Source organism: Lissotriton helveticus, chromosome 4_1 (assembly GCF_964261635.1).
Source record: "Lissotriton helveticus chromosome 4_1, aLisHel1.1, whole genome shotgun sequence".
Taxonomy (NCBI): Eukaryota; Metazoa; Chordata; class Amphibia; order Caudata; family Salamandridae; genus Lissotriton; species Lissotriton helveticus.
The window spans coordinates 1402482436-1402505997 of NC_136063.1; the positions used below are offsets into that span (position 1 = coordinate 1402482436).

Genomic DNA, 23562 nt, shown 5'->3' on the forward strand with positions numbered 1-23562 from the left:
TGATTGGGGTTAGACCTAATAGCGAAAATCAGTTGCTAATATCCTTTGTAAAACCCTATAAGGCTGTCTCTTGTGCTACAATTTCGAGATGGGGAAGAACAGCTATGTTTGAAGCAGGGATAGACTTGTCCATGTTTGGCGCACACTCATCCCGTGGCTCAATGGCCAGTAAAGTGTTCTGGGGTGGGGGATTCCTTACTGATATTCTTAAAGCAGCAGACTGGTCAAATGCTTCCACCCTTGTTAAATTTTACCTTAAACCTGTGGAACACATAAGCAATGTAGCATTGAAAAGCTTTGAACTTGCATAATGGTAGCCTCCGGTCTTGTACTGAAATGATGATTCTCCAATTAACATAGAGAGAGAATCTTGATACTCTCTGTATGGTAATTGGAAAATCGTCATTCTCCTCCAAGTAGGAGAAGTATCACTTTCATCCTCTTCATCTCTGCTTTCCATTTGCCGCACATAATGCTTTTTTTTTATCTCTCTGGTTTCATGTTCATTTCTGGCCTAAACAGTTGGTTGTTGGCCTTGCAAACATTTGCAAAATTATTATTTTTGTCATATTTGTGGCACTTTTGTCCCATTGCTGTGCAGGTTCCTTAGTGTGGAAATGTAATTTCACATCTATAACAATTTTTTATCTTTGTTCATCATGAAATCTGTTTTAGCTTTTGAATTTCCAACTTGATCTATTATTTTAGTTCGTCCAATTTCCATATTATTTGCATAAGCTTCTGCTCTTGCTTCTGATGGAGAAGGATTTCGCAAAATAAACCTGCTCAATTGAACACCCCTATAACACGTAGGGAAGCTTGCACTGCAAAATGCATGAACTAACTAAAACGAATGCCTAAATAACTGGGAACGTAATAATCTTGGGTATAGAATGAATTAAGAAGGTTTGCATGGCAAGGCTACATGTGTATGCAGTAAAAAGCATGACGTATATTGCTTTATCCTTATAAATAATGCCACTTTCCTGCGTATGCATTGCTAGGTTAACCATTAATATGAAGTAGAATTAAGGTAGGTGGTAAACAGTGAAAATACATTATCACATAATTAATAAATATTTGTTTTCCATTCTTTTAGTAATGGACAAGTCATCCATGTTGTTAAATTAGCCTCACAAAGGGCGGGTGAAGTTGGGAGCGTGCAGGAACTATGTGACCACATGACTGAACTAGTGTCGTCATGAGAACGAAACCCAAAGTTGTTGAATTTATTAAATGTACAATAAATAGTTAAATGTGTACTTGTGGGATAGAAGAGGTATCGAACACTGTGTAAACATTGTTTAGAACAACAGTGAAGTCAAGAGAAAAATGATTTCATGGTGGGGTGACATCCCACCCCTAGAATTCAGCCAATCCCTTACCTACAAGATGTGAACTTAGCAGCTATAGTGGGACGGAGTATAACAATAGGTGCTTTAGGGGTGTGGTTTTGACATCGTTGAGGTTGCTTAGGCTGAAGCTGTTCGAGTGAGGAATGCGCCGCTGATCGTCGGGTTGTAGAGAGGCCTAGCTGTTCCTGTCCCTGTCCTGGTTCTCGAATCTTTGACCCCTGACTCTCGGTCCAGGGGTCCCCTACTACTACCTAGGCCTGGGTGGTGGTCTTCTCTTACAGATCCTTTGGGTTTGCATTTGATCTAATTTAGCATTGCAGAAATGTATTTTTGCAGTCGTAGTTCTTGTCTCTGTACATTCTGTCTCTTCATCTATCCTTCCGAACGGTAGGTATAATAATTGATATATTTTACTTGCATCTAATGTCTCTTAATCTATCCACTCTTTGCAACGTATATTTGAAATGATAGTGCCATTGTTGAAATGCTTAGATTGTTATTCTCTCTCATGAGGTTTCCAGTATTTGAAATTATGAAAGTAACCCCAATGAGCATTTATTATTACTAGATAAAATTATTAAATCTCACCAAAAGTCTGTGGTTATTTTAGTCAGTTTTATGATTAATGTTTTCTTTAGAATTACCATTGCCATCAACTCTTCAACTAATTGGTCCATCGACCAAGCAGATGAAAAGTCGATTATTATTTGTTCAGATACGCAAAAGAACAAAATAATTAATTTTAGTGACTGAGTTGCAAGAGTAAAATGATGCAAAGTTGACAAACTTGACCCCAGCGCATCAGGGATTTGGGTGAATGTGTATTGGCCATAGTACATTTATTGCATAATTATACCTGATCGATTTATTGGGTTTGCGCTGGATCACTTTCGAGTGATCCATTTCTACAATTGTTGCTAAATTTAATGATTATTTCAACAATTTTCTCCTAAATGTGACAGAGTGACATTTTCCAATGACACGTAAACATATTGCTTATTCGTTACAGAATTTGTGAAAATCTCAATGTTTTACGAATGTTCTTAACCTTGTTACAAAATCCTCCAAGGTTTCAGCAGCTTCTTGACAAGTCATATTAAATGTATCTCTCTCAAAGTCAATATTTAGTTGGGGGTCAAATCGTTCATTTAAGCATTTCACTACTTCGTATACATCTCAATTTCTTCAGGTAAGTACGTTGTTAGTAATTCTTCTACAGCAACTCCAATTAGATTAATTAATAGATGGCTTGCTTGCTCATCTGTGCGTTTCCTACAAATGCTTTTAAATAATGCTAAAATCACCTATGCCATTTTCCCATCTTGACCTCTTCTAAATATTGTACTAGAAATAACTTCTGCATGGGCACCAGATCTAATTTGAGTAAAAGTTGATATTGTTTTATTTGTTGTAGTTATTTTTATATTAATAACTCAATAATATAATATATAACGATATTAATGTCGATTTCAAACTTGTCTTATGCTTTCTTTGTTTTCTTAAAGCTTGTTTCACCCAAGAATGCTGATTGCTGTAGCAATGAATGGGATTATAAGGTCAGTGCATGTACCACAAAGGTCCACTAGATGGTAGTATGTCCTAAAATAAAGCATAATGCTGAAGTGAGGTAAAATCCTTTTAGGCAATCCGGAATTTATGAGGCGAAAGACAGTCACGATTTGGTAGCCAAAACCCAGGTAAACAGTATTTTACAAGGTTTTATGTTCCATAAATGTATTTTAAACGCTGCCTCCCACTGAACGGAGTGTGATTGTTCGAGCATAAATTCTGAGGTAATTTATTATTTGATTAATTAAAATCATGACACTTGTTTGGAACATAATAAATAAACAAGATCATAGAAATAACATAAACTAAAGTAAAATACAATGTTAATAATAACATAAATTCAGCATAAAAAAGATCAAAAGACCCCGCGCTGTCTCTGCCAGATGCCGTCCGGGACGAATTGGATGCCCCGATCACCGTTGAGGAGGTCCAAAGTGCCCGGATATGCGCTCAGGTAAATCATCGGGGCCAAAAGGATTTCCATGTGAGTTTTTCAAGAAGTACTCATCTCAAATATCAACGCACTATTTGGCGGCTCTTCAGGCTGCAGTAGATGGTAGCCGCCTCCTGGCCGACTGGCGTCACGCCGAGACAGTGGTTTTTCCAAAGCCGGGCCGACCCCCTGAGCTGCATGCATCTTATAGACCGATCTCCCTACTTAATGTGGAGGCCAAACTCCTCGCTAAAATTATTGCTAACCGCATTATTCCTCATATCACTACAGGGGCGGGTGGTGACATTTGAAAGAGGTGAGGCATAAAATGATAATCATACTGCACCGTAGCGAGCGCAGCGAGCGAGCCCGAACCCCCTAAGGAGGGTTCAGGGGGATTTCCCCCGAGAAAATTTTGAAAGAAGCGTGGACAAATGGTGCATTGTCAAGTAAATTTGAGAAAGCAGGAAGGTTAATAAAGCAATTGTGAAAGTGCAGTTATTACATTAATAGATGTCATAACATAGGTAGCTGCTTATTCAGTATAACCACAGAGCTACATACATTCCGTCCTATTACGCTGTTAAATTCAGACTATAAGACTTTCATGAAAATCTCAGCTCTAAGAGTAGCAGAAGTTGCACAGCAGTTGGGAAACATCCTTTACAAAGCATTGGGAACCACGCATTACCTATACCACGTTTCCATTACAACGCATGTGACTTTATCACGCATGTCTTTCCACACAGTTTATAGTGTTTAGGTGCTAGAGAATGTACTTAATAATATGCCATTTGATCAGTAAAATCTGTTTAGTCCCCAAGTAGAACAAACACCAGAAAACTTTTAAAAACAGCGATAACAATGCATTTCTGAGTACCTCACTCACAGTATGTTTTTTATTTAACAAACAAGTAGCAGCATTCACTTTTTGTAAAGTAAATCAGCACGTCTCTCTTTCAGTGTAGCGAACTTGTCAATAACATTAACCTTCTGCGATGCTGCCTGCTGTTCACTACTGGGACCACAAACATAGGCTAGCTGTGCCAGACTGCCAACGCACCTCCATATATAGGGCAACAACTGATTTTTCTACTTTTTGTTTTATAAAGCGAACTAGACCCGAGACATCGGGTTTCAGAGCGCTTTACATGAGCACCAGTTTCGTTACATTACCATTAATGACTAAATAAACCTTCTAATAAAGATTAAAATTCATGCCGGGGTAATGTGTCCCAACATTGTCCGCAACGTGAAAACCACCATTTCCACAGACCGACCACCAGTGCAAAAACAACATTTCTTCCGGTTGGTCGGCTCAATATTGATGCAAGGTCAGAACAGGAAGGTATGAAAAATTGTGGCATATTTGTAGTTATGACAAAACCTCTGAAGGAACTGCTTTTTCAATGTTTTCAACCTTATAAGAAACAGCTGTGATTAAATTGTACCACAAATTCTGCTGCATGAATGCGACCTACGTGTTTGTTATAAATGAAAAATTGCACGTTCTCCAGGTAATTCATTTCTAGCTAGCTAGCACGCCTGAAACCGGTGATTCATCTAAGAGCAGTTTCTGAGAAAACAGTTCGCCAAGGGGGATAAGAAAAACATGAGGATCAGTTGAACGTCATTGTCCTATAGGGGAAATAAGGAGAGACCAGCCATGGGAGAGAAATAGAGAAAGTTTGTCAGAGCTACACAAACACACGCCCACACACACACAGAGACACGCACACACATACAGACTCACACACACACCCACACATAAATCCACACACACACACACACTCACACACACACACCCACAAATCAATCCACACACACAGACACGTTCACGCACGCATCCGCACACAAACAAACATCCCTGGGACATAAAGCACACAGTTTTGCAGCGGAAGGCCTGTGTTTTTGTTTGAGTGAGTATTTTAAATCCAAGGTGAAATCTGAGAGATATCTAACCATACCCGACTGAAAGCTCTTGTACCCAACTATTTATTAAATAATACATTTATTAAGGGGGTGTAACACCCGAAACCACCCCCGACGCTTCGCCACACACTTATAGATCAAGCTGCCGTGATACAATAGAGTGTGTCTTCTTGCCCATTGCTTGGAAATGTTCTGCTAGGGATGAGGCATGGGTAGAACCTGCAAGCATCTTACATTGTGCAGAATACAGAAGACACTTTTTGGGTAGGGATTTTCAGTGGCCACCAGAAGACCCAGGCAAGGGCTTCCCTCTGTCTTTTATGAACTGGTCCACTGATGGACTGAACCAAAATACTAGAACACAACCAGCTGATTCTGGGGAAATGCTTACATCCCTCCACCTTTTCTGGTTCACCTATGATAGTATTCTATGGCAGGTGCAATGTATCGTCTGCCCACAAATGGCATATGTGTTGGTGCGTCAAGAGTCTTCAATAACAATAACCGTAAGCACATTTAAATTGTGCACCTTTACCCGACACTGAGCATACAACATGCACTGTTTGTGACTTTTGAAGAGGTAGTAGTTTGCAGTTCATGGTCAGTTAAGAGTGGGATACGAGTATATATTTCAACATTATATTGTTCTTAACTGCAGCCACCAGACATCCTAATCACCCTTTATTTGCATGTGTGCACTTTCTTTTAGCGTCTGCCACCCTTGAAAAAGTACCTTTGGTCTGTTCTTTGTTCTTGTCGCCTCCAGGCAAATTTCTGAGTGCACCAGTGTAAAGGCCCATCTCTGATATCACCCCCTTACTATTTTGGATCAGTAAAGCAGAGAGAGCTATTTCAATAGGATCCAAGAGTCTTCGTAGAGTGGTGTTTGTCCCGCTTCTGTTATTTGTCTGGTTTGTATTGGGAAAGCCACTGGTACTTCATTTCCCCAGTCTGTCATGTGCCAGTGTACTGGCAGTAGCCCAGCAGACTAATACCAGTAAACTTCCTCTTTACCTCCGAAGGTGAAATGACTATCCTTTCCTCAAAGAGACGCATGATGTTTGGTGCATTTTGAGCAGTCGGACATCCATGGTCCTTGTAGGGCGTTGATGATCTTTGTTATAGATGGAGCCTGAGTTTAAAAAGTCATTAATGTTGTAATTGGGAGAGAGGTGGGATAGAGCCAATATTATTCACGCCTCATCTTCTTAAGCCGTCCATCACGGTTGGTTGCATTTGCTAAGCATCTCAATGAGGCACTGGCTGTAGAATGCATATCCGGAGGTATGGGAATTCGGAATCGCAAGGCTCACTTGCTTTATAATTATTATTATTGTTTTTAATATCTGTTATGTTTGTGTAAAAACAAATACTACAAATGCAGTGCTCACAGTCGTTCCTACCTTTCATTGACATCGATAAGTCCATTACATTTGCCGAACATTTTTATTTTATTTTATTTTAAACGTTTTATATAGCGCTGGCTAGACCCAGGAGGTATCAAAGCGCTTTACATGATCTTGGAATTAAGGTACAGTAAAAATTATGAAGATAAAGAGTTAACGTCTCTAGGCTTAACAGTTCATGAAAAATTGTATTAGGATTAGGGCCCAGTTTGTCAGTTCACAAGCAGATTCAGGTTGTGTTCAAGTTTATTTTGATGAAATACTTCTCACAAGAAAGAAGGAGTTCCTTTCATTTGCAAAGGAAAGTGCGTTGACATGTGGGTCTTGTTCATGCTGTGTAAGCCAACAAACAAATGGCTGGTTTTATCCTACAGGGCTTCAGCACCATGGATAAATCCAACGCTCTTCAGAGTACTGAATGGCTTAATATTAAGGTCAATGGAAGTGCCCCAACAGATATGGTAGTTCAAAGATAAGGAAGCAATGTCTGATGGAACCCATGAGCTACTTGCTACTAAATGTCTCCCAAGAGTTACGAAACACCTGCACTGATTGCAGTTTTTTTCTTCCAAAAATAAACCTAAATCTAATAAAGTAAAATTGTGTGCTTTCAAAATAGTTTAGGCCTCCTACAGAATAATGGCCTATGTTAACTCATGGTTGGGTCAGCCGCCACTATAGGCTACTGGCATGCTGCTTCAACCAGCGTTGCTCAAAAAGTTCCAGAGCTACTGAGTTACAAGGCTAGACTCCTGTTAAAGATAGGTGACCCCTAAAACACAGAAAGTAAAAATCTCAGTAACTTTTAGTGGAGTTCGAAATTTTAATTCGATTCGTGCTACAAGATGACCTGGCTAGACTTAAGGATGACATACGTCTAGTACTGTACACATTAGTTTTGTGGGACCAGTGGCACTGGGGGAGCTTCTCTTTATTACAGAATGGGTAAAGACTTGTTCAAATGTCAAACAAGAGTTGGTACTCCAAACTCGGACAAGATAACGTCAGAAATTGGACGTTTCCCCTCAGTTTATGAGATGGGAAAGCACCTCTTTCAAGTGCTAGGTAGTGTAACAGTACAACCCCATTATGGCCCTGGTACATTTTTTACAATGCCAAGGCCCAAACCCGATTAGGTGCTCATGCAAGGTTTTACTGACTTAGAGGAGGTCAGGTGGATATCAAAGAGGAGAGTTTCTGCTTACTATAAAGTCACTTATGGTACAAGCCTTCTCCCGGAGAAAAAAATCGCCTGCACACACTGTTGTCTGTTGTCTTGAGTAAGCCCTTCTTCAGCTTTTAGAAAATGGATGGAGGCTGCAGAGCAATCGGAGTGGCTTCCTCAAGGTCTCCTTTTGTGTGGATTAATTAGGTTCTCTCACAGTTGTCTGCAGGCAGAACAGCATTCCGAAAGCACATCCACTAGCTTGACCCTAACAGAGAGAATCGCAGTTTTCGATCTAGTAAACACTATAGGTGAAGTCACTAGGAGTCTTCCAATTCTTTTAGTGGACCTCTAACCTCAAGCTTCAGTTCATACCAGTTAGAGACCACTGAAGCCACTCTTCATGCGACTGCTGTACTGTAATCACATGTCAGTGAACATATCAAGTTACCATTTTCAAAGCAAAATGGGAAAAAACATCACCATGATGGATAGTTGGTGCAAAAAGCTGTGAACATTTGTCCCCAAAGCAAGCATTCCAATAGCAAATCGTCTGATCCTGCAATGCAATGCCAGCATCAGGACTGCACCAGCTGAAAAGCGCACTGTCAGCAATGTAAGCCGACCCTCTTGGGCTGCGCTGCAGTGTTATCAAGCAGGGCAAGGGAGGTGCTGTTCATCCAATGCTAAGTCAGCACTGCACACACAGCTTCCCGAGTACCTCATTGTGATGACAGCTTTGGCACCTTCAAGTCTGGAAGTGTGATTTCTGTAAGCAGGAAGACAAGATTACAGGTAGCTAAGAGCCATCTATCTGATAGCTCCTATTGGGACAACGATTCCAACAAAACCAATGCACCACGGTCCCTTCTGCAGTACCGGGCAAGGCGAATTACCTGCAACAATATCGGTTAGCATGCCTATCCTGGACAGATAGACTCTTTGGACGTACCTCTCACCGTAAGCTAAGGGGGTGATTGGGTCCTTATGGCCACAAACTGTTGTTTTAAAAAGGCTCCATGCTAGAGAGCAATCTACGGATGAGCGCTGGGACATGTGAGGTATGCGCAGGCCCTGTATCGCAGACGACAGCAGTGGGGACATGCCTGGGGTTTGTGACTCACTGCAGAGCTATAAACAGACTGCTGTGCACATGCACTTGTACACGCAGGGCGCACATATGCGGCTCGGATTACCAGGCCTGTGCCCACTGGCAGCTGCTCAATAGAGCTTCCCTCATGGCTGGACCCCGTCCATCCCCTGCCTGACCTCACGCAAGTGCTTGTCCTTTGAAGCCGTGGACTGTCTGCCCTATGTCCTGGGTGAAGTAGTGTAGGGGGAGTGGGGGGTGGGGCGGAGGGGGCTCGAGTCGTCGCCACGCCAGGAAGGAGGCACAACTCACAAGCAACTGTGTCTGTGAGGACAGACACAACACACTGTGGCAGCCAGCGCACAAGCGTACTATTTTAAAATTCATTTTGCACTGCACACTGTGCTGTGCACATATATTGACAACTTTTTTTACACACAAGTTCAACTAAGAGCAGCACACCTACTTCAATCAGTTCACTGTGACGTGTGTGATGTGTCGAAGTGCGGCCGTCTGTGTGCTCCTCCTCCTGAGTCCTGCCTGCCTAAATGTCACGGCGCGTCCAGACTCCAAATCCCGAATGCCCAATCACTGCATGGCTTCACATGCAGAAGTCACACAGTGACTGGCCATTATATGCAGTGCTGAGCAGTGTGCCACCACCCACGCGCGGCATCCAATAATGGATTTTGCGCAGTGGGCCAGCCAATCCTGGCGCTGCATGCAGCGCCAGGATTGGCTAGGGGGGCACACTGACTACTCGTCCTGGCGCCTTTCAAACCCTAAGGCAGCACCCCCGGCCCCTTTGGTCCCTCTAAGGGGGAACTCACAGTAAAGCGCATGCTCGGGCTAGTAACAGCCCAGAAATCCTCATGCGCACACTACTGCTGCTGGCCTGCTGCAGACTGTCACTCAAGCTGCAGCAGGCCAGCCCAACCCCCTGCGCACTCCGCATCCATCGGGTGTGTCCCAAAATTGAAGCGCTGCGGCGCTTTATTATTATTTGTCAGTGACAGTTACTTCTTATTTTACTTTTAGTGCTGCTGGCTGCTATATGCTCACGGTGCGTCCATTGGGGCGTAGGGGTGTAGCCCCACTAAGCCTGGACGCACCGCGGCTGTATCACTACACTTGTCCATCCTGATCAGGCGGGCTTTATGCCCAATCGTGCTACTCGACGCAACATTCGTCGTGCACACAACGCAATTGCCTCCGTCGATCAGCTGAATGAGCCAGACGCAATCCTGCTGGCCATTATGGATAATCCTTAGATTCCCTTAGCTGGACCCATCTGTTTGCACTACTAGACTGCTTAAACATTGACCCTAGACTTCTTAAGTACATTCGCCTCTTATACACAGACATCACTGCCTCGGTGCGGATTCATCGATTCCACTTCCCAGCCTCCCCATATCGGGAGAGACGCTAGACAGTATTGCCCTCTATCTCTCTATCTGTTTGCACTCGCCATGGAACCACTCGCGGCATGGGTGCGAATAGACACCTAGGTCTATGGGTTTGAGTGGTCGCGCGAGGTATCCGACCGTATAGCGTTATACACTGATGATGTGCTATACTTCTTCACACGCCCGAATCAATCTGGCCCCCACCAGCTTCGACTAATGGGAATTTTTGGCCAAAACTCTGCTCTTTATATGAACGCTCACAAGTCTTACCTATGGCCTCTGTGAGGGAGCGATGAGTTTGGGGCCTGGACGCAACAAGCGACGGTCATGCGACGGTCATGCCTGATGGTTTTAAATATCTTAGAGTGTTCTTGTCAAAGTCGTCTCAGCCTAACTCCTGGACTAAAACTCTGGCCCCTCTACTGCCTCAGATTAGACAACAAATTAGTTCCTGGTTGCATCTGCCCCAGACGCTATTTGGCAGATCGGCCATTTTTAAAATGGTCTCGCTACCATATCTACTCTATCAACTGCAAAACTATCCCTACCCAACACCGCACACATAGTTTCGGCAATTGAACTCAGATCTCAGCCAATTCCTCGGGGGAGGGGGGGTTCTGAGCAAGGACTAGTGAAAAAAAGACTTGCTCGGATGTAATCTTCTCATGTAACTGCTAATCCCGTATTAAAACTTGTTTGTGGAATTAATATGCGTTCACACGACACATGATGTATTAGAACGAAGCTTCCATATGTGTTTTACGAATCAGTGATGCTAAAATGGCCGCTAACGGAAATTCTTTAGTGCGCATGCGTCTACTGCATCTACGTAGTATGACGTACCTATGCTTGGAGGGAAACTTTCTGCACTTGCGCAGTAGCTAACAAGATGGCTGCTTGAAATTCACATGCTTGCCACCTGCTTGCTTTAAAACTAAACCCAGCTATTATACTACTGGTAATGTGGGAAGATTAATACTAAGTAAATGGTATTAGAGTAGAGATAGGTGGTATACAGTGAAACCATTTATTTTTTATTTTAACATTTGTCTTTTGACTCTTTCAATAGTGTTTGTTATGGGCCTGCAGTTGTGAACTACAGTCTATTCCCTCTTGTTCTGCTACGCACGCATGATGCAACCTAACTGGAAGACGCCATGTTAACTTGGACGTCGGTCAAGGATGAAACGCTGATACATTCATGGGAACCGGATCGACAGTCTACTGATATGCAAGAGAACTATTGTTTTTCTTCTCTAAATTGTGACAATTACATGGTGAATACGGGTGGGAATAAAGACTGATGTATAAAATGTAAGGGGTGGGATTTTAAACAAAGAGCTGAAAGAAAATAATATGAAATAAGCATGGTGTGATGATCACCTCCCCTTGCCTGCCCAATCAGAGTTAGGAGTTTCATACATTTGAAACATTAATGGGTGGTCCAAGCATACAGTAAGGTATACTTGAAGTAGCATTAGCTGGTTAGTTAGTCAAGAGACCGGCATGCTGTCCGAGAGCACAGAGATGTCCTAGACTGAGATGCTGAAGAAGAATTGAATTTCTGAACCAATTATCTTAAGCAAATTAATTTAGAAGATCACGGAAGAATCTAGAGGAGGAAGAGAGTGTCAGAGAGGGGTGCTACGCATGAGTCGGTGATGGAGAGGTCGTCTGTCCTGTTCTGAATCCTGTCCTGAAGCCTTTGTTCGCCAAATCTTTCCTGGGGAACCCTTCCCAATTCCTAGGCCTGGGAGTTGGTTTCCACACCATACTTGGTAAATATTTCTATGTATGTTTATGCGCTTTGTGTTTTTCTCTCTGTCCTCTCCTTTCCGAGCAGTGTCATTGCAGAGTATAGATGAATGTATTTTTGATTGATATTTTGAATTATCCTTCCTGTGCTGTGTAAGTGGTTCACAAGAATTTAATCTGAGATAAAAAAATTAAAAGACATCCCGACTCTGTGATCATTTCGAAAGTGTAAGTAATTAGAAATCTGTCATTTCACCATCAACTAGTTCTAAATAAAATGGTCCATTGACCAGAGGAAAGAACTTTTGATCAGTGAAAGACTAGTTAGGGACTAAAGCCAACTAAAATAAATAATTTCAAAACCTGACCCCAGCGGTTATCACCAGCGTGATTGTTAAGTGAATTTATGGGCCCAGGAGAGTATGTGGTGTTAGATTACCTGTTGCTGGTAGCCCGCTGCATCAGCGGGCTGGGACGCTATTGGAATCTCAACGGTTGGTGATGTTCTTCGGGGCCAGACCCTCAAGTCATTACAACAACTATAATCCGACTTCCAAATGCCCTGCTCCCAATTTTACAAATATCTTCAATTTCGACATGCATTCTCCCCCTACTTTACACGACAGGACACCATTCCAGATTTTAACCCCATACTATATAGTTTTAAAATCACATGTCGGTGACAATTCCTGTGGCCATTTTAATGTAAAATCTGCTGATTGCAAATAACAGTGGGCTGCTACTTTATGCTTTAGTTATGTATTTATTAAAAGTGATAGATAGTTTTTAAAAATGATGTGAGAGACATTCCTGGCCAAGCCCTGATGACAATGCATTTAATGAACGAAGAGGCAAGTCTGCTAGCAAATGTTTATCTTATATGTGGCTAGATTTTCATTCTATATGAAGCTAATGTTTAGTCTAGTAAATCAAACAAAAGCATTTTCTGTACAGCAGACCTGCTGAACTTACGTAATTGAAGGGTCTCTCATATGTGCTAAAGAAGAAAATGGCGTCTCAGTAAATTAAAATACTTGCCCAGGATCACATAATTTGAAACTAGTATGTGGGTCAAGAGCATTAAAATTAGGTTTAGTAGATTATTTAAGTCACTAGACCTGCAGGTCTAGTAACATTTTGGGGATTTTTCGAGCCCTGCATAAGCAACGTGTGCGGTATTAAGCATAACATTTCCCTCAAGCAAAAAGTCTTACATAAGCATTCTTTTCCACTGAAAGCACACAACTTCTACCCAAACAAAAGCTGGTCTCAAGGTAATCAACATATTGGAGGAGACTAGCCCTTGTAGGAGTAGTGCTTCCTAAAGCGCTTTTTCTGTTGATCACATAAGGTAGAATACAGCTGTATACTGATGAAGAGATCCAAACAACGAAAATGACTATCAACCATAGGACACTATGGGAGGTGTCAATATGCGAACAACACTATAACAAGTTCCTGTTAGGGGTAACATTTTGGTCGTCTAACACAGTATAGGTTGTAGACAGATTCAGGCCCTAATTATAGGCAAATAAAGAGGTTCAAATGGTTTAAAACCGCCCCAGTGATGACATTGCACGCATTTTCCCCCTCCTGAGGCGGAAGCCGGGAGGTCTCCTATCTTTCCTGTATTTTAATTGCCGATTTTACTTGTCTTGCACTTGTTTTGTACTTTGCTCACACCTGAGTAAATAGGTGTGCTGAGACCCCCTGCGCTTAGTAGCGCCTTAGATTCATTCTCACCCCCTCCCTGTAGCTCCGGTCCTGCTCTCGGCCGAGTGTTGACGCCGAGGGCAGGGCGCCGGTTTTGGCGGCCATCTTGGGTCGGGTTGGGCTGGTGACGCGATTGACAGTGCTATAAAAGGCGTCTGTGTTAGTGTGCAGGTAATTCTGACATTGCACGCATTTTCCCCCTCCTGAGGCGGAAGCCGGGAGGTCTCCTATCTTTCCTGTATTTTAATTGCCGATTTTACTTGTCTTGCACTTGTTTTGTACTTTGCTCACACCTGAGTAAATAGGTGTGCTGAGACCCCCTGCGCTTAGTAGCGCCTTAGATTCATTCTCACCCCCTCCCTGTAGCTCCGGTCCTGCTCTCGGCCGAGTGTTGACGCCGAGGGCAGGGTGCCGGTTTTGGCGGCCATCTTGGGTCGGGCTGGGCTGGTGACGCGATTGACAGCGCTATAAAAACAGACAGTGATGGCTCCGCGCAGCGGACGCGAACAGCGGACGCGCCGGACCTGCGCCGGAGTCGTGCCAGAGTCCTGCCCGTCTGCGCCCGTCCGCGCACGATCGAGCACAGGGCTCAGGAACTCTGGCATACACATCACCTATACTACTAATGATCTCCTAGCACTGAACTCTGACAGGCACAGTCTGTCTCCCACCATATGCGCCACTCTCAAGGAAAATAATATCCTCTGTATCCCCAGCCCTAAGAATTGCAGCCTTTTACTCCCTTTAAAATTAGCTACCCTCAGTACTAGGTCACTACAGAAACACCATCTGGCAATTTTTACCCTTTTACAGGATGAGACTATCGACATTTTGACACTCACCGAAACTTGGTTGAGTGACACCTCCCCGGATATCATAGCCGCCCTCCCTAGTGGGTATGATATGATCTGGCATAACCGTCCAGATGGGGCCCGAGGCGGCGGTGTAGCAACGATCTTTAAAAAACAGCTTACGGTGACCAAAATCCTAACTGAGACCATAAATGCCGTCGATTTATTGGGGATAAAAATCACCATGAATAATTCCTGTCTTATCATCTTAACAGTTTACTGCCCACCCCAAAGTACTCCAATGTTCAATGATCTCTTTTTCCCTATAATATCGGATCTATGCACACGTTATAAAAATATCGTGGTGACCGGTGATTTTAATGTCCATTGGGATAAAAGGGATAAAGATCTATTAGCTCAGAAACTGCAGATTTCCATGACCGCTCTTGGACTGGCACAAGTAGTGGAGGCCCCAACCCACATTAAAGGGCATATTCTCGACCTCATCTGGTCCTCTATACCAAAGGTGGCTGTCACAAATATTACACCTTGTATCTGGTCGGACCACCATCTAATCTTGTGTGATATACCACAAAGCAATTCCCAGGCTAAACTCCCATTAAAAACCAAAAAAGTGCGCCAATGGAAAAAAGTCAACCTTGAAACCCTGACTAAAGTCTTGTCCAAATACAAGCAGAAAGCCATAATTCCATTAGATGGCACTGACCTAGATCTAAACTATGACATTATTACAACCACCCTCAGACAATCAATTGATGTGATAGCCCCTGAAAAAACACAAAAAATAAAGGGTGTAGAAAAAGGGGCCCCCTGGTTTACCCAAAGCTTGCGAGATCAAAAAAGAAAGCTCCATTATCTTGAAAGATGCTGGAGGAAATCTAAAAAGGACACTGACAGGGAATTATACAGATCATCGTTTCAACTGTATAAAAAGCTCATCGTATCAGCTAAGAAGGACTACGATGAAACACGTATGAATAATGCCACAAATATCCAGAAAGAAACCTTCCAAATACTGAAAGAGCTAAGCAAAAAAAAGGAAAAGGCAGATACATTGATTGATTGCGACACTTTCCAAGGATATTTTCTTGAAAAAGTAGTGACCATACGGTCAGATATTAAGAAAGACAATTCAACTATACACACCATGCCATTGTCCCCTCTAAACCCCTCAACCCCTATCATCACTAGATTTCCCGAAATTGATTCCACTACCCTTAGACAACTAGTAACTTCTACCAAATCAGGTTCCCCCGCCGATCCCTGCCCTCCCGATATTTTTCGATTAGCAATTCCGATTTTAGAGGACCAGATCTTAGACCTCCTAAATAATTCATTAGCTACTGGATCACTACCAACTACTTTTAAAGAGGCACGCGTCAGACCCCTGATAAAAAAACCTGGGGCAGATCCAACTAGCCTGAAGAACTACAGGCCAATTTCCCAGCTGCCATTTCTATCGAAAGTACTAGAACAGCATGTGTTAAAATCATTGTCATCCCTTCTGGAATCTCACCATCTTCTCCAGGAGTGGCAAGCTGGTTTTCGTGCCCACCATAGCACGGAACTAGTAATGCTATCAGTACTGGATGAGCTCAGATGCATGGCTGACAGTAAAAAGCCAAGCGCCCTGATATTATTAGACCTTTCAGCGGCGTTTGATACTGTCAGCCATGCACTGCTTCTGGACAGACTAGCCACGTCCGGGATAAGAGAACTAGCTCTCCAATGGCTAACGGCCTTCTTATCGGGGAGGACGCAGAGGATCCAGATAGCAGATCAGGTCTCCGACGTGGGCGCCTTAGTTTGTGGAGTCCCGCAAGGGTCCGCGCTTTCTCCACTTTTATTTAATCTGTACTTACAGCCTTTGATAGAATCCCTGGCAAACATGGGCTGTAAAGTTTTTAACTATGCCGATGATACTCAGCTGCTGCTGAGTATCGACAACACAACATCGGCTCAGTCCATGGTCCAAAATATACTACGGTTCACAGTAAATTGGATGTCGTCCAACTTATTAAAAATCAATCCAGACAAAATGGAAGTCCTCGTAGTCGCAACCTCTACTTCCCCCTGGAACGATCTGTTCTGGCCACAGGAACTTGGACCTACCCCAAAACCATGCCCTAGTGTAAAGAGCCTCGGTATGAAAATCGATCAGGAACTCTCGATGACCAACCAAGTGTCCGCTGTGGTTGGCTCCTGTACCAACCGGATCAGGCAGCTACGTAAGCTCGTCCCCCTACTCTCAATGAATATGCTCCGAACTATTGTTTCAGCCACAATAGTGTCCAGAATCGACTACGGAAACGCGTTATACCTAGGTCTCCCAAAAAATTCCATAAATCGTCTTCAAGTTATCTTGAATGACGCAGCCCGCCTAATATTCGGAGTTCCTAGGCGGACCCATGCCTCCCCCCTGCTTTATAGATTACATTGGCTCCCTATGAAGCAGAGAGTCGAATTTAAGAGCATGTGCATTTGTCACAAAGCGGACCATATGAGGCACTGTTTTATCCCAAATTCTCCTTGCTATTTTTTCTATCTTCTAGGACAGGATATTCAGGACAAGCTGTTTGGAGGATGGGAGACTTTCCCGTTGGGATCAGGAGTGTCCGTTCCTCTGCAGCATGAGATATCTTGCCAGGACCTACAGCCCAGCGTGGTGGTACACGTCTTGCCATGGGCATCTCCTCCAGTCACTTATGGTCGTTCTTGTTACTGGCAATGCTGCAGCTTGACGGCGAGCGGTCTTTCTCCATTATCCGGCTTGATGTTGGATAGCCTGGAGATTGGTCCACATAAGCGGAGGGGTGGAGTCAGGTCTCCCTCTGCTCTTGAGGTGGTCTCAGTGGGAATGTGTGTGATTTTGGGTAATTTCGGTATGCAGAGGCTTTCTCCGATGCCTTTGCTTTCTGTACTTTTTGTAAAGGGCAGTGGGACTTACTGCAGCCTCCACCGTGGGGGGGAGAGGGGGGCGGCGTGTTCAATGTACCCTTTTTGCTTTTTGTCCATCTGCTTCTTTCAGTTTTGGGAGGAGATTAACCACTAGTACGTTGAATGCACATGCTCAGAATTTGGATCTCTGAGCATGCATGCCCTTTCTCTTCTGGCTGGGGCATTCAAGGACACGCCTGCCACATATATAAATAGCGAGCCTGGGGATAGGTAAGCATTATTTGGTATGATAAGCTGGCTGGTTTTTCTTCTTGTATTTGTTGGCAAGTATGTTGCTGCCATTTGGCTGCTGTTGGTGCTTGATTTGCTGCTGCTGCTATTCGCCATGGGGAAGCATCCTTCAAAAAGGAATCACACCTCTTTTTCCTGGTCCCCTCCTTTTCAGCAGATGAGTCTTCTTCTCCCTCCCCTTTCCTAAAAGGCATCAGCAAGGGGAAGCGGAGGAGGAGGAGAGAATTCAGCGCATTTTCCGTGAAACTTTAAAGACCTTTAAAGGGGACTCCAGGAAGGACTCTGTAAGGGAATGTCTGCTAGCCTGCAGATCTCCTTTCAGCATCTGATGTATCCTCAGACAACAACACTTTTCTTCTGGATCCTGACCTTAAAGGGAAGTATATCTCCAAGGAAATATTACAGGACATTCTTTCTCATATTGGGAAAATATGGGATTTTCTCCAGTGAAACAACCTTCTTCATCTCAGGATCATTTACTTCTGTAGTTTTCTAAACCTCTTAATGTGGGTCTTCCTATTCACCAGTTGAGTTTTGATGTGATCAGGAATGAGTGGATGCATCCTGAGAAGATGTATTTGCCGAGATTTATGACAAAGCTTTATCACTGGCATGGAGGCTGTTCTTCCAGATGCTGTCCAAGCAGATTTGATGGGTCATTCTTCGATGGCAGAGGAGAATATTCTCAAAGACCTGCTGGGAAAAAGTGGACTCTTCCTTAAAGAATTTTTTTCTGGTTCTCATGTTGCGCTTAGAGCTATTGTTTATGGGGCTTATATCACTCAGTTTTTGATTACACACTTTAAGTTGCTCTTTAAGGCAGTTCAAGAAGAAAATGATTGTCTTCCTCTACTGGAATCTCTGGAACGATAGACTCTGTACTCTCGAACATAACCTTCGATGTGGTGAGATCCTCACTTCTGGTGTGTGGAGCATCCATTTTGGCCAGGAGAAATCTGTATTTAAAGGACTGGAATACAGTTGCAGCCCAAAAAGCAACAGTCCTTAAAATTCCTTTTGATGGCCAGAAATTGTTTGGATCAGGCTTAGAGGAGAAGCTCAATTGCCTCTTCAAGGAAAGGAAACACTCCTCGTCCTTTAAAAAAGAAATGCTGGAAATCTTTATAGCAACCATCAAGGAGGCAGATGTTCAGTCCACCCTCTATATCCCAGGGTAAATCATCTTTGTTTTGTTGCTTCAGGACACAAAACCAATTATGACCTAGATCACAGGCACTCTTCTCTTAAACTGTTTAGAAATGATATCCACACTTTGCAGTCAATTACAACTACCTCCCCTCTTTTAATGATTATGGGGTAGGGGGTATATCAATCTCGTGCCCAACTTAAAAAGCCCGTCCCTTTAAAACAGACAGATGTGAAACCATATACCACTGTGAAAAAAATGTGTGAAAGCGAGATGCTTCAGGAAACAGATATCGGATGCAGGTTCCAAGACACAGAATTCCTGACTATGCTGGGGAGCAGGCACCCTTGCAGGTTGGCGGAGTGATAAGGGAATTTTTCTGAACACGGAGTTCTTGAACCACAGACAGATGGGTATTCATCATGGTCATGAGGGGTTACTGAACGTAATTCCAGAATCCTCCAATTCCATCAGGAACAATCCTCACCCCTGTTCCCCAGGATTCCACAAAAAAACGTGCCCTGATTGAGGAAATTGAGTCTTTCCTCAAGAAGAGAGCAATTTGCCCTTTGCCTTGGTGGAAAAGAAGCCAGGGGTCCCAGTCCATTGTCTTCCTGGTTAGGAAGTTGTATATGGGATATCATCTAGTGATAGACCTAAATGCTCAGAATCTATTCATCCCGGATGTCTAATTCAAGATGGAAACCCTTTAGAGAATTGCTCCATTAAATCCATATGTTTCATGATTACCCAGGATCTAAAGGATGCTCACCTGCATATACCTGTTGCTCAGCAAGACTGGATGTTCCTCAGATCCGATGTAGGGGGCAGTTTATGGTCATTCCCTTAGGCACAAAATCATCCCCCACGGTTTTCACCAAGATGATGGCTCTGGTTCCCTGTTCACTTACAGGGTATTCCAGCTTACCCTTATCTTGAAGACTGACTTCTTCATATTCCGTCCGTGCAAGAGACCTTTAATATTCTAGATCACACGAAGGGGGTGTTGGATCGATTGGGCCTTCCCCTAAATCGTCCCAAATGTCAGTTAATGCATTTGAGAGATTAGGTTCATATGGGCATATTCAAAACAGATCTTGCAATAATCGTTCTTCCTCCAGAAAGGATCACTCTTATCCAATGCCTGTTCAGGTTGCTTCTTTCATCTTTACAGGTGCCGGCTCGACTGTGTCTGGAGGTCCAGGGGCTTGTGGCGACATGACTGTTCACAGTCCCCTGCGCTCGCCTACATCTACACCAATTTCTTCGGCATTTACACAGGTTCTGCTCTCAGAACCAATGCTTAATTTGAGCTGGTGATTTCCAGTGATCAGCACTGGCACTAATGTCAGTCAACCACATGGTGGTGTTGTTTGTCTAATTTTAAGATGAGCACAAACATTGTATTTAATAATTCAATGTACATTAAAAACGACAATTCAAACTATTCCATGCTATTCTTATAGCTTTTGGTGGCCTGGAGAAATTTGAATCGTTACACTTGTAGCAGTGTGATGGTCAGTAGTTGTACTAGTATTTGTTAAGAATAAACGGTCAGGAGCGCAAGAAAGAGGCTTAACTTAAGTTTATTCTCATGAAACGAGGGGACTCCTGGAATGCACCCTTCATTATGAAAGTCCCAAAAGATAGCCATTTTTCAGAACTCTTCACGCTGAAGGATACCAGAGTGCAGATACCAAGAGTGTTTGAAGCAAATGAACGAACAGGTAGGAAACAGTAAAACATAACTAACTATGTATGTATATATATATATATATATATATATATATATATATATACACACCCCAGAGTGTGCAATAAGTATCACATAGCATGTAACACACCTACATAGCACGTACCGGTACAGTTACTGGCAGTGGGTGTTGCAGGCTGCGCTGCAGTGGTCTCCTGAGTAAGGTATGGGCATATTCATTTTTACAAATTAAGCACTGCAGAAAACTCACTCCCTGGATTACTTGGTTCCTCTCTCTAGTCAGGTCAAGCATCGTTTATGAAAGAAAGAAAACACATACTGCCAGCAATAAGAGAAGCTGAGGGAATAGGTTGTGGGGCTTTACAGTAAAATAACAAAATGTTCACAAATATTACATTTTTTTTCAATTAAAAAAAAAAGAGTACAATTTTGAGAGCATATTCGATAATACAATTTGGCTGTTAAAAAGGGTGCACGTACTTCCATGTGCCAATCGTTCTCAGCCAGGTAACACTGAGCCACAGCCTGGTCACAGCTTGCGATAGCTGCAAACTCATCACACTGCTGTGCTCGGTCCCTAGCCAAACGGCTCTCTGCAGTCTCCTCGTCCATATCTTCAGGGGCAAGGACGCCACCATCATCCTGAACAACCTCACTCTCAGTCTCAGACATCACCTAAAGTTGCACGCGAGCTCAGGAGAAACTCTACAGGAAACAGTCATGGCCCCGCCTCCGGCCGCTGGTAACATTGTAAACTCCCGCAGGACTAAGACTCCCACGGTGCGTCACAGTTGAGTATAGTGACTGACAGTGCACCACTGCTAAATGTGGACGTAGACAGTGCAAGACTGTAGCATTAGTAGAACCGCGATGACCTCGCATTAAAAATACATAAAATGGGGTGGCCATCTTCTACATAGCGCCACAAAAGGAGTTTGCAGTAGCCACAATGAAACTTTCCATGGTCGACAGCTAATTAAAAAAGAAACAGTCAAGTAACTGAACATTGTATTAAAACGTAAACTTAAAACCTGTTTCTATAAGTTATTAATATATAAAAAAGCATGTTAGACTTTTCCCTGGTAACCTTCTGTTTAATGGAACGTGCCACCATTTCAAGATGGCGCTTTAGCGTGCGTATAGACTACATTTTTATAAAGCTCATCTTTGTAGTACTGTCTAGCTAGCTAGCTACATAATAGGCAGGCTGTGCAGGAGGGAGACACAACTCCGCCGCAGGTAAGATTGCTAAACGTCAGAAGCTTCACAGCCGCCTCATTGGCGTCATGTCCAGACATAATAGGAACTGCTAAACAATACAGACACAAACACGCGGCGCCTTGCTGAGTTCAGTGACAGGTTCTCTCTCTTAGAGGCCATCTTCGACTGTAGTTGTATTAGAGAAACAAGTGTACAATAGTTACGCTATGAAATGCTTACATGAACGATTGGTTGATGAAAAAGAGATGTAGCTGAAAACTACAATGCAAGCTGATAGTATCGTTCTCATTGTGTCTTTTTTAATATGTTTAATATGCAACCCTGCCAGATTTGAGTCTCGTATAGATATTCCCTGAGATACTCTGACAAATCATTCTTTTATAATTTTGCGGTCTACGTCTAGCTCTCATCTTACTGACGACGTTCAACACTGACTTATTACCGTGCGTGTTCCTTCCCCGATGTACTATATATTAAGGAAAGTAGTCAGCAAAGACACGTTTTTTACCTGTGACCACAAAAACTCTGGTGTCACGAGAATGTGTGAGACATTTTCTAAGTGCATCGATGCGTGACTGCAGTCACGGCAAGCAAACCACTATGCTTTTAGGAATAGCTCACCGGAAACTGATCTATTCAGGTATTTTCACTATACTGTGTAGTCTTTTCAAAATTCAAATTACCGTTATTGTTTTAGAGCTCTTTCTAAAATTGTGCACTTTTGAATGCTGATTTTTTTTCTCTACAAATTTCATTGACTACAGCGATCTCTGTCGTAATAAATGAAAAGTAGCAACACTCTAAGATGGCTGCTCCGTTTGCGTTCGGACTATGATTTTCCGGGGCTCATGTTGTTGTTTTGTAACCTGACCTTCTCTTAGACTACTTACTACCGTCTTGTCCTTGCACATGTTGAAGGAGGCCTTTCAGCAAGTGGCAGTGAGGATCAGCTGGAGACCATGAGCGGCACATTGTGCGCCATTGCCCTGCGACAGGCAATCAATGCTATGTGGCGACCGCCCGGCTTCGACCGGGTGATGAGCAAGGTACAGAGACACTTAAGTTCGCCCACACTTCTTACCCATGTGTGTGGTAATGTAAAGTCCCTAACTGGTTAGGTTGTTATATTTTATTTCAACATCCATACAGTGATTTTTGATGCTATGCGGGAAGTGTTTTCATAGCTGCTAGGTTTCTAAAGTTCAAACTATTGTGGTCCAGGTGTTTTTTCTTTGAATTCTGGAACTTGTAGTCCTGTTTTTATAATGCAATAAACAAGACTGTGTTGTGGAATGAAAGACTAACAACCTCACTGTGCAGACTTGCAAGTCCAGATTTGTTTAAAATGTACTGGTGCACCTAGATACGCTCAGAAATTTGGCTGGGCTGTGTTTCCAAGGTATGCGAGATGTTCATTAATTGCCCTCTTCTTCGTATGGGCTTCCCTGTGTGACCCTGCAGTGCAGCCTGTACCAAGTACAGTTTCTTGTCTTTGGCCAGTGCTCTTCCAACTCATATAGAGTGCATGTCTCTGTAGTCCCTATCCCAGTGGCGGCTGGTGGAATTTGAAAGTGGAGGGGCGTAAAACCAGTGAATTATTTATTGTGCGAGTGAGGCCAATGTTTATGAGGGTAGGGTTCGGGGGCTCTCCCTGA

General features: G+C 43.2%; 2 protein-coding genes across 2 annotated transcripts in view; one reads left to right on the forward strand and one right to left on the reverse strand.

Annotated features, from left to right (window-relative positions):
• LOC144829129 (tyrosyl-DNA phosphodiesterase 2-like) overlaps positions 1-21425 on the reverse strand; it is a 193310-nt gene extending 171885 nt beyond the window's left edge. The window contains exon 1 of the mRNA XM_078687950.1: positions 21167-21425. Coding sequence (XP_078544076.1) covers positions 21167-21358 — 192 coding nt within the window. The 5' untranslated portion in view covers positions 21359-21425. The remainder of the gene's footprint in view (positions 1-21166) is intronic.
• A 1362-nt stretch (positions 21426-22787) lies between these two features.
• Positions 22788-23562, forward strand: part of ACOT13 (acyl-CoA thioesterase 13) — a 52008-nt gene continuing 51233 nt past the window's right edge. Inside the window, exon 1 of the mRNA XM_078687951.1 lies at positions 22788-22953. Within this exon, the coding sequence (XP_078544077.1) occupies positions 22867-22953 (87 nt within the window). The 5' untranslated portion in view covers positions 22788-22866. The remainder of the gene's footprint in view (positions 22954-23562) is intronic.